The 12266-nt window shown below is 46.0% G+C and overlaps 1 protein-coding gene across 1 annotated transcript in view; it reads right to left on the reverse strand.

The window, feature by feature from the left end:
• The window catches only part of LOC142158444 (T-cell activation inhibitor, mitochondrial-like), a 52598-nt gene that overhangs the window by 17033 nt on the left and 23299 nt on the right, over positions 1 to 12266 (reverse strand). Inside the window, exons 7-8 of the mRNA XM_075212395.1 lie at positions 2781 to 2878; positions 2538 to 2629 (exon numbers count right to left, since the gene is read on the reverse strand). Coding sequence (XP_075068496.1) covers positions 2538 to 2629; positions 2781 to 2878 — 190 coding nt within the window. The remainder of the gene's footprint in view (positions 1 to 2537; positions 2630 to 2780; positions 2879 to 12266) is intronic.

The following is a 12266-nucleotide window of genomic DNA, read 5'->3' on the forward strand; positions in this document are numbered from 1 at the left end:
ATTAATTTATTGCTGGGGCTGTTTGGAGGGAGGGAAATTATTATTATCATCATCATTTATTTATATAGCGCCACTAATTCCGCAGCGCTGTACAGAGAACTCACTCACATCAGTCCCTGCCCCATTGGGGCTTACAGTCTAAATTACCTAACACAAACACAGACACAGACTAGGGTCAATTTGTTAGCAGCCAATTAACCTACCAGTATGTTTTTGGAGTATGGGAGGAAACTGGAGCACCCGGAGGAAACCCACGCAAACATGGGGAGAACATACAAACTCCTCACAGATAAGGCCATGGTCCGGAATTGAACTCATGACCCCAGTGTTGTAAGGAAGAAGTGCTAACCACTTAGCCACCATGCTGCCCTAAGGCTAATAGGTTTACTTATTAAATAGGAATACTATTACTTTAATGTTGGGGTTGATTGGAGGGATATAGATCTATTTATTAAATGTGAATACTATTATTTTAATATTGGGGCTGGAGGAAGGCCTAAGTATTAATTGTGGGTCCTATTGATTTAACACCGAGGCTGATTGGAATTTTCTAAATGTACCCATTTTTTTTCCCCAAATAGGGCCACCAACATTCCAGGATCCAGACAAGCTGCAACTAAAGAAACCAGCAGCTACAGGTGGTGAAAATGACAAGAACAGGTAGGAGAGAGCAGGATAGTCTGTCAAATGTTTTGATTCTAATGGGACAATCCCAATTTTTGGTGACTATTCTGCCCAATCTAAGGGGAAGGTCAAGACTGTGTATTCTTTATATACTAAACTATGGTGCTAGCTGTCCTTCGTGGGATTACCACACCCCGGTTTGGTTACGCCTCTCTAGTGACTGGCCACACCCCCTCTGGTGGGCCCCTACCATTGTATTCCCCCTGTGGGCCCTTCATGCCCCAGTCCGATACTGCCCAGAGGGAACCCACTTAAACACAGGGAGAACATGCAATCTCCACAAATATAGTGTCCTGGTCGAAATCTAACATGGGGTAAAGTGTATCACTCTAGAAGATTAGCGTATCATATGTGAATAAGCTCACCTTCTTGAATAGGCAAGTGGTGGCCAATCTTTTTTTCTTTTATTTAGCTGCGTTCCCAAGTGCCAATGTACCTTATTTTGGGACCCGATGTCAGTTTGACATTGCCCAAGGGCCTCAAAATAGGTAGTTCTCAATACAATGTGTTGCACATAAAAAAATGAAAGGATACCAAAAACAAATACTGGGTCCCACTTGGAGCCCAATCACCAGGCTGCACACTTCTACTCTAGACCAATGTGCAGTTCGGAAATAAATGTTAGTAATCAAGCCCAAACTGTATCTCAAGTAGAAAAGAGACAATTCAGTGGATGTTATCCTTAGTTGGCCAGTGGAGCTCAAATATGGACCCAATGTGCAAATTAACAGACTTACAAAATTACAACAGGAAAGTGAGATAACTGAAAGTTGCTACATTTAGCTTATTTTATATATTATTATTGCATTTTAATATTAGGCAAACAAACGTCTGCTTTAGAACGCCCATTTCAGCAGAAGTGCTCGGATTTCCTCTCTCTTACCTAATGGAAATCATAATAAGGCTCTGTCACTATAAAAACTAACATCATTCTCCCAGGGTTGTCCTGACAAGCGTGAGATGCTGTGGGTCCATGAGTAGAAAACATACCCATGGTTATTAGAAATGACTAATTCCAAAGTACCTTAATGTAGAATATTATTCTGTTTAGATTTGCCTATTTACTTTCTCTTTGCCTATACTCAGCTTAGCTGAACTATTACCACCTTTTCCACTACCCTCGCCTCTCCCTCCCAGTTTTCTGTTCCTAGAGTCTGTGTGTGAAGTAATTTAAAAAAAAATTAAGACTTGATTTAGAAAAATAAAACACAACAAATAAACTTGGTGGTATAAGTATGGGTCATGTAGATTGCAGGCATAAAGGGCTAGTAATCCTAAAGTTAATAATAGTTTCTACTTCCTTTCATAATATAACTATCCCATGGCTTCCTATTAAATTGAAGCTGTCACCCCATAGTAACAGCCACCTTCCCACTATATAGTTGTTTACTATAGCTAAAAGACCATTACAATAGAATGTCTCTGTGTGCAGTTTGTCTAATGTAAATGATGTCCTTTGTCATCTGGACCATATGTACTTCTATTTCCTCCAAACTCGTTTCAGACTCTTGAAGTATCCAATGTCTTCCTAAACACTCGTTTACACGTTTCTCCTTCACTACCTGCACCCTACTGCTTCTATAACTGTATTAATATAATCCCAGTGTAACCCTGTGAGTTGCATCGTTTATATCAGTCTCACTAAAATAAACCATGTTCTGAATTAAAAGAAGACTCTTTGTTTATTATCCTCAGATCACCAACTTCTTGACATAGGTAAGTCACTACCAGGCAACCAAAGTACAATAGTAAATCCAGTTACCATGAAACTCCATGGCAATCTAGTATTTTACCATGGATAATACTGTACTATTTCATGAAGGGGGGTTATATTTAAGATTATTGTGGAATACCTCAGTCCAGTGGTGATGAACATCCATGGTCCCAAGCATCACGTGTCCAGCTGCGCTCATGCCTGTTCGGTCTGTAAATATCACTGTGTGTCCTAGACAGCAACATATCTTATTATGAAACAATATGAAACATTCACAGATAGAGTCAAGATAAAAGAATATAAAGGGATTATATAAATATATAGTGTCGGAGCATAAAGTAATAATAGTACTGTAATGATACCGTATAGTTGGCCTACTTACCCTTTGCCATCTTCAGTGACTCACAACTTTGTTGTGTTAGTCGGCTTAAGCTGTGTAGCTGCCCACAACGGTGAGCAATACCCCAACTTCTCTGCCACCTGTATAAAGAGGAAAAGAACATTTCTGACTTGTGTGTGGTCACTGCCCTGTTTCATGTAGTGGTAATAAAGTAAAGTGAAACTAAAGCCCACAATTGCAGTATAGGGAGAGCTGCACATTTGAACATTTCCTCTGATGTCAGAATACTTCTGTTTACTTTAAAAAATATTTAGAAGCTGCTGACTGAAAATGGTCATAAGTTTTGCGAGTGACTCACACATCAGAATTAACAGACTTGCATGAGTAAATAAAGTGATGTGTTCGTTGTAATGTATGCCACAGCAAACTATTCTTACATCTATTTCTCATATTAATTAAGCATTTAAGAAATCCTACTCACTGCCTAATACAGCATGGGCATACTGCAGCCTACAGTCATATAGTTGCTATGTGGTCTGCAATTAAAAACAAAATATGTTTTTTTATTCACAATGAGAAAATGTTTTCTCACTTAAGAAGAAGCAGACTGGATATGTCAGCCTGTAGGAGTCCAGAGACACCAGAGCAGGCTGCAGGGTTACCCAATGAATTCCTGGCTTACTGTCCAGGGTGCAGAGGGCCCTCAAGGCCAGAGTCATCCAGCACACAGAGGATTCAAACCAGTCATGTTTCTCCAACTGCCCCACTGGTCCAAGTGGCCATCGACAGCTAGCAGAAGCTCAGATTCCCCATGTAGTTATTTACTGTGATAGATGTGACTCGTGGAAGGTGGGAAGTCACAATGTCATTGGAATACATAGTGAGGGGGATGTTATCTACCAGTTCGAAACAGTTGCAGCAATAGTCAGGCACGTCCCTAAGAACACACACAGACACATACAAACAGGCATCTGTATCCCTAGTCCATCCTGAGTTTGTGAGATCACCACAAGTTATTTATAACAGAAGAGCACATTTCACTATAGTGGGAAGTGAAACCAGAGATAATCCCTTAGTCAGACTGCATTTAGATTGGGGAAATGGGGTGTAGGAAGTTGAGGTAGGGATTCTGGGGGGCTCACCCACTGCTGTTATCTTAGTCAGTGATTTAGTGCATCGGCTAGAAAGCGGGTTTGTTGGGGTTACCACTCGTAGTGGGGCTAGACAGCAAAGTAATGAGCCGTTAACTCAGCTGTCTCACCCCTCAGCCACCACCCCAAGACCTCTCTGGGAAACAGCGTCTGTGACCCCTAGACTGCCAACTGCCACTGGTAAGTGTGACTAACCAACAGACGTTACCAAACATTAACCTAGGTTGAATCAGACAGAGCAGCCAATGGACTAACCCATCATTAGTGGGGGCAAGAAGTGCTGCTGAGGAGACTGAAAACTACCCCAATGGTGATAGGTTTGTGTGGGAGGAGGATCGACTGTACCAACTGTCATCCGGTACAGAATTAACAGAACCAGGGTTAACTTACAGGCAATTAGGAGTTGCTCAACGGAATTGGGTTCGATTACTGGAATTAACTCACAACACCACAGTAGCAGGGCACTTAGTAGTGCGTAAGACTCGTGCCTATTGTACAATTTCTTATGGTCTTACGGGTCCACCTCGCTGCATGCTCCTTCAGTCTATGCAGATTATCAGTGAGCAATTCCAATGGGTTGCAATGGACATCACTGGCCCTGTGAAGAAACACAGCAGGACTGGCAAGCAGTTTATACTAACTGTGGTGCAAAGAGGTACCCAGAGGCGGTGTCATTGACATCCATAGATGCCGAGCATGTTGCCCAAGCACTCACGGATATCTTGTTGTGTAAGCTTCCAACAGGTGGTGGTAACCAATCAAGGGACCCAGTTTCATGGGGAGATACTTCAAACTATGTGAGACAGGTTTGGGGGGGTACATCCCTTACGCACTACTTTGTATCATTATCAGACTAACATGCATTGTGAGTGGTTCTCGAGAGCTTGCTGGAGGGGGAGACTGGGAGAAGTCCTTGCAGGAGCTGTTTTTTTCTCGTATCGCGAAGTGTCCGACAGAGCTGGGAATGGACCTTTCAGGAAACTCAGGTTCCTGTACTGGAGAATGTGGAGAAGCTACAGGAAAACCTGCAATTATTGATGCAGTTGACCTATGACAACATGGAGGAAGCTTAGGTCAGCCAGAGCTGGGATTATGATAGACACACATATGGGAGCTGGCCATTGGTCAAAGGGTGATGTGCTACTCCCAGCACGCAAGCACAATCTCCAATCTTCCAGGGCTGGCCCATAATAGTTGAGTGACAAGGGAAAGTGATCTACGTAGATGCCTTGGATAACCCTGGTAGGAGGTCGAGTACATGCCATATAAATCGATTGCAGGCCTATGAAACTTTGGAGATAGGTGCAGTAGCCATCTGCTTCCTACCTATGGACGACCCAGAGACTGACCCTATCCTGGATATACTGGCCAAAACAAAAAAGAGTAGGTGTAGAGGCAGATCCCACTTTACCATCCGAACTTGACATACCAATGTGGTCATCCATCATGTTAACACTTGAGAGACCGGGCAGATTAAGCTGCGATAGTATAGGGTGGGTCCCGAAGTGTTAGCCATGATCAAGAAGCAGATCAATGAGATACTGTAAATGGGAGTCACTGTGCTCTCCAACAGCCCATGGGAAGCTGGGGTCAGGTTAGTTCCCAAGAAGGAGGGAGCACATTTTTCTGTGTGGACTATAGGAAGTTGAATGTTATGGTAACAGGTGCTTATCATATGCCTCACATAGAGAAGTTACTCGCTATTACAGAATTAGTTTCAATTAATTTGCACACTTTGAACAGAAAAAAAAGTTTCAGTAAAGCCATCACAGAAAGAAAGGCAAAGTATAAGATCAGGTTACCTGAATGAGGAACATAGTATCTAGCAATAGATATTTCTTTTAGCCATCATACTAGATACATTCCTTCAGCCTCAACTTACCTCATGCCCCCTCCTTGCACCCAAATCAATACAGCAACACCTATACCTTTTCTATCCAATCCACTTTTCATCTTCACTAAAACTACTACTCTCTCCTATAACTACCCTGACCTGCCCTGATCTGACAGCACACTCACTTTACTCAGTAGACAAAGCAGCTCCTGCTATCTGTTGATGACCCAAAATTCTGTTCTCAGCCCTCTACTTTTCTCACTTTACACCTCTTTTCTTGGTGACAATTCGCTCATTCAGCCTTTAGTACAACCTCTATGTTGACAGCCCCAATGTACCTATCCTATCCTTGTGCTTCCTTCTACCCTTCTGTATTACCTGCTGTTTCCACATGGATTGAACACTAACTAAGCTCTGATTTGCATGTTGAGCTATATCATCTTCCTTCTTCCCAGAGTCACCACCTTCCCTCAAACCACCTTCAGGGTCAGCAATACCACAATTTTCTCAGTCTCCCAATGTCTATTCCCAATTCAAATTGTTATTAGTATATGTCCTTATCTTATCCAAGATGTAGTCAAAACTTATCCATTTTCGGGGGGCGTGGCCTGGAAGCCATCTTGGGAGGTTAGAATTCCGAGGAGCTCCGTCCCAACTCCTCATTTAAACAATTTAAAGAGGGAATATACCTTGCAAAAGGCGAGAACCAGCACATACCTTTGAGGCTGAAACATCCAGGCACGAGTGGGGCATATTAAAAATAAATAAAGCGGACCCTGAGCGGAGAATGCTCTGTAAGGCGGGCTGACCCCCAGAGCTGCGTCGCCGCGGGACCCGCACGGCAACGAAGAAGGTGACTCCCAGCAAATAAAACAACATCCTACCTGTGCCTGGGGATTCTCCAGCTCCTCCGGCGGGGGGACCGTGATCTGCGGCCTGTTTGTGCCCTTCTGTCCACGGCTGTGGTTTCCCTCAGAAGCGCAGGTGCCGCGACTTCCGGTTTTCGGAGACCAACTTCCGGTCGGCGGCAGGAGGTTAACGGAGGGTGCCGGCAGGAGAGCTCACCGGATCTAGCAGGACTTCTGGGTTCCCTGGCAAGGCCCCCGCGAGAGGAGGTTTGAAAATTTTTTTTTTGATAGAGCTTGCCCTGACTCCCGGCTTCGGAAGGGGACTCCTAGTCGGCGGCGGAGAGAAGGAGAAAAGCGGAGAGGTGCCGTCCTAGAGCCTCCCAGCAGCATACTCCCCCAGGTACCTAACATAGCACAAGGCAGGACCAGAGAAAGGCCTAATCAAGTATAAGGTGTGCCATCGCCCTGCTACAGAAACACCTGTTGAATAAGCTGCAGATCCATTTTGTATAGTGCCTACCTCCCTTGTGAATTAAAAAGTCAGTATCTGCTCCTCCAAGCGCTGAGTGGAGAACATCTAGCCACCAAAACTGCTCTCTAGTCCTGAGGGAGACAGATGCAGGGCTTATACTGATCCCTTTAAGTGTAAATTGCCCTAGATGCATCTATAGTATAATACAGTATCTTCAGGCTTCACAGAGACCGCTGCCCCCTAGTGGTCAGTTGCTTATACTGCCATCCCTGAATTTCTAAGCATATAGGTATCACACTGTCATAAACACCAGATTCTCAGTCCTTCCCTGCAAAGGCTGCTCTGGGCCGCTGATTCATTCATCCATTCCATATTCTACCTATTATTGGATTCCGGCTCGGGCATCCTGGGGTGCTCAATGACCCTTTAACCCCCTAAATGCTGACGGGGGGGGGAAGTCTCTTCTACACTGCTTTTCAACTCCAGATTCATGTGAGCCCTCCTTCCTAAGTGGGTCCGTCCATCGTGATTTACTCTGCTAACCTGCCTGGACATACCGCCACTCCTGTTTAAAATTCCAGCCCTTTGGGTTTCTCCACAATGCCTAAGGGAGGTAAGAAACCTCATTCTAAAGGACTTCCTCAGTATTTCTCGAAGCAATCGACTTCAACTCCGCATCGGGAGAGAACAGATTCCCCTCACACCTCTGCTGAATCTGAATCAGATGAGGATGACACATCCCCGATAACCAGACGGGACTTCTTATCGCTAATCAAAGAAATGAAAGAGCTGAAGTCTTCCGTCCATTCAGAGGTGCAAACTGCTCTTCACTCACTACGTGCGGAGGTGGCTTCAATTGGTGCTCGCACAGACCAAGTTGAACAAAGATTGGAAACGGTGGTGTCCTCCCAGACAGGAATGGAGGAGGATATTGTACGCCTTCGTAGTGACCTGACATCTGTCCAGGAACATCAGGAAGATATGGATAATCGGGCTAGGCGGAATAATCTACGCCTGAAGGGCATTCCGGAAACGGTCGAATCTGCCCACCTGGACCAGTATCTGAAGAAGCTTTTCTCCCAATTGGCTCCTGAGGTCCCGGAGGACTACTTACTATTGGACAGAGCCCATAGGGCCCTAAAGCCCAGATCGACCGACCAGAACCAGCCTAGAGATGTCATTTTACGGCTCCACTTCTTTACCACCAAGGAGATGGTTTTGCGCGGAGCCAGAAAGTTGCACACCCTAACATTTGAGGGTCACAACATACAGATCTTTCAGGACTTGTCTCCGACCACTCTGGCCAGACGTCGGGAGCTCGCTCCAGTAACGCAAGTTCTACGAGACCACAATGTTCGTTATCGCTGGGGCTTCCCCTTCCGCCTGTTTCTTTGGCATCAGGAGCGACAGATTTCCGCCCGCACACTCCCTGAGGCTCGGGCTCTTCTACAACGCATAGGCCTTGCTCCCGAGCCCCCCCCGGGTGCCTCTCAAACATCTACCTCGGGCAACCAGGATACAAATCCGCGGCCCCAAAGAGTTCCCAGAGGCGAATGGTCCACAGTACAGAAATCTTCTACTCCTCGCAAGACCTCGTAATCTATCTCCCTGACTGTCTCTTAGGGATGAGAGACTCCCCATCCAAGGAAGGTCCATCTGGATCAGGGTTATTGAGAACCGTTCCGGATCGTATAGTGGCCACCCCTACTGGAGACTATCCGAGGAACTATGCCTACTCGGAGGCGAACCCTCCGAAATGTTCATATGTTGCCTAGTTTCTCACTGTACCGTTTATATGCTCTAGGTCTGCTGTTTTTTCTTTTTCTTTTTTTTTTCTTTCTCTTTTTTGTTTTTGCTCTCTCCGCTTACAGGTGGATCTCCATACCCATGGCCGTCTTGGAGCCACAGCGTAAAGCCGCTATGGACCCCCCTGGGAAGGGCTGTACCTCCTCCATGATCATTGACAGGCCTGTTTGTCTGATTTTAAGGTCTATTTGGACTTGTTATGTAATTGTTTTTCGTTTAACTGTGGGATTTTTTTTTTACGTGTTCACATTGGTACATTTTCACATTTGTAAGCATCCGCCTGCTATCATTGTACCCTCCGATTTGACAATGTTACATAGTTAATGTATCTGCATTATGTGGCCCCATCTTACTGATTCACTCTAGTCTGTCACCTCCCCCTCCCCGCACCCACACATATGGACCCACTGGGTGGCAGATGCCCACCTCGCCCCCCCCCCCCCCCGTCAGCCATTCACCTTTCGACCTCTCGATTGGTAAGTCCTAGCCACTTCCCCCATAGAGCTTGGTTGCTCTCAGCTGGTCCCCGGGTACCTAGGGTACCGCTCCTTCTGTCCCACCAGCATCCTGGACGGGCGTCCTGCACCACACCCGTCCTCCTACCCCCACTTTCCCGTCACACCTACAATGTTTCCCCAACCTCCCACCACACCTACAATGTCCCCCCAACCATGGTCGTCTTTGGTATCTATCCCTTCAGCAAATCAAAATTACAACTCACCACACATATTTTCACCTCCTGACTCTTCCCCTCTGACTTCCTCATGACACTCCGTTTGATTTCTTTCAATGTTAAAGGTCTTAATTCTCCCCAAAAAAGGGGCAAACTCTATGCTTCTTTACAGGCCCTTAAGGGCGACCTAGTATTCCTACAGGAGACCCATTTTATCAAACACTTGCACCCGGAACTTAAATCCAAAAGATTCCCCCTCTCTTATCATGCTTGTGACTCTGCCAAGAAGAGATGCGGGGTGGCAATCCTTTTCTCACGCAATATTGTCTTTGACCTCGCAGACTCACACAGAGATAAAGAAGGTAGATACCTTATCCTAGTCGGTAAATTGAACAACCTCCCGTGCACGCTAGTGAATATCTATGCCCCGAACCAAGATCAGCACAAATTCTTTAAACGCCTGGGAGCTACACTCTCTCAGGTTCGTAGGGGAGAATTGATAGTAGGAGGAGACTTTAATGCGGTCCTTACCCCCCACTTGGATAGATCTGCTCACTCAACTGCTCTTTCTGACGGGAGGGATAGGAGGAACTCTAGGGCCTTGCAGGATTTCATGAAACTGCACAATCTATACGATACTTGGAGAATCTCTGACCCCTTGGCCCGAGATTATTCTTTCTACTCCTCAGTCCATAACACCTATTCCCGAATCGACATGATCCTGCTCAGCCACGACTTGACCCTCAAACTCACTAATTCTATTATCCATTCAATTACATGGTCTGACCATGCCCCAATTTCGGCGGATCTCTCTTCCCTAGTTTCCCGGCCCTCCACTTTCTCCTGGAGACTCAACGAGTCCCTTCTCCATGACAAAAATACAGTAGCTCATATTAAATCCCTAATATCCGAATACTTTGAAACAAATGAATCTCCTGATATCTCACCCTCTTCTCTCTGGAATGCTCATAAGGCGGTCATTAGAGGACATCTAATGGCTTCGGCAGCAAATGCCAAAAGGGCTAGGGCAGCCGAGACCATGCGTCTCTCCACGGCCCTCCACCAGTTGGAGGAACAACATAAATCTAATCCTGACCCTGCTTTATTCAAACAATTGGCCTCTGTGAGGGGTGAACTTAACCTACTTCTCTCCCACCGAGTGGCCAACAAGCTGAAATGGCTGAATCAGCGTTTTTACGAAAGAGGTGATAAGGCGGACAAGCTCTTGGCCACTCGGCTGCGGACCAAAGTCTCGGCCCGTAATCTTATGGCTATTAGGGATCCCTCCGGAGCCCTGGTCTATGACCCAAAATTAATCCGCTCAGAATTCCAGAATTACTATTTAAAATTGTACAACCTCCCTCAACCCCCCAACACCTCGGCCCATCAGGAACAGGCAGAGCGTATAGATAAGTTTCTGGAGGATGCTCGCCTTCCGAAGCTTACTTCCCAGGCTGCAGATCGTCTTAGTGAACCCATCTCCTTGGAGGAGGTAGTGCAGGTTATTAAGGCTCAGAAAGCAGGAAAGGCACCTGGCCCTGATGGGTTTTCGGCAGCCTACTATAAGAAATTTGCTGCTCTTCTGGCCCCTCAACTCTCCACTCTTTTTAACTCTATTCTAAAAGGCAAACCCTGGCCTAAAGAATCTCTGGAAGCTCGGATAACCCTGATCCACAAGGAGGGCAAAGAAGTCCACAATTGTGCTAGTTATCGCCCAATATCCCTCCTTAATAACGACTTGAAACTATACGCCAAGATCCTGGCCAATCGCCTAAACACTGTACTCCCCGGGCTAGTTCACTATGATCAGGTGGGGTTTGTCCCTGGTAGGCAGGCCAGGGATAACACGAGGAGAACTATTGACCTCATTCATGTACTTAACATTAGGAAAACTCCCTCCATCATCTTATCCTTGGATGCCGAAAAGGCCTTCGACAGGATCTCCTGGCAGTTCATGACTCATACCCTCAAGCACTTCGGTCTGTCTGGGGACTTCCTGTCGGGGGTCCAGGCCTTGTATTCTCACCCTTCTGCTAAGGTTATGGTCAATGGTTCTCCTTCTGATCCCGTCCCAATAAGCAATGGAACCCGCCAGGGTTGCCCACTCTCCCCCTTAATTTTCGCTCTGGTCATTGAGCCTCTGGCAGCCACTATCCGAGCCTCCCCAGATATCAGAGGAGTGGTGACAGGATCTCTGGAGAGTAAGCTTTCGCTGTTCGCTGACGATATACTCCTCACGCTCCAGCAGCCAAGAATATCTTTGCCCAACCTGTTCTGTCTCCTATCGAGGTATGGCGACCTATCCGGGTATAAAATCAATATAACAAAATCCGAAGCCCTATTTCTTAATGTACCCTCACGGGACTGCTATGATCTCACCTCCCATTTTCACTTTAGGTGGCAGAAGAAAAAATTAAAATACCTGGGAGTATATATAACCACCTCATATGAAACCCTATATCAGGAGAACTATCCAGCTCTCTTCCACAAACTCAAATCAGACATCTTCTCCTGGCGAACCCTAATCATTTCGTGGCTGGGCAGGATCATTGCGGTCAAAATGACTGTTCTCCCTCAACTTCTCTACCTTTTCCAGACACTACCTGTGAGAATACCCCTAACTGAAATTTACTCTATGCAGCAACACCTCTCCAAATTTGTCTGGCGGGGCAGGTCTCCCAGGCTTCGATTGGCACTACTCAAAAAACCTAAGGGCGGTGGAGGCAGGGGCTTCCCCGATCTCA

This window comes from Mixophyes fleayi, chromosome 5 (genome assembly GCF_038048845.1).
Source record: "Mixophyes fleayi isolate aMixFle1 chromosome 5, aMixFle1.hap1, whole genome shotgun sequence".
NCBI classification, from domain to species: Eukaryota; Metazoa; Chordata; class Amphibia; order Anura; family Limnodynastidae; genus Mixophyes; species Mixophyes fleayi.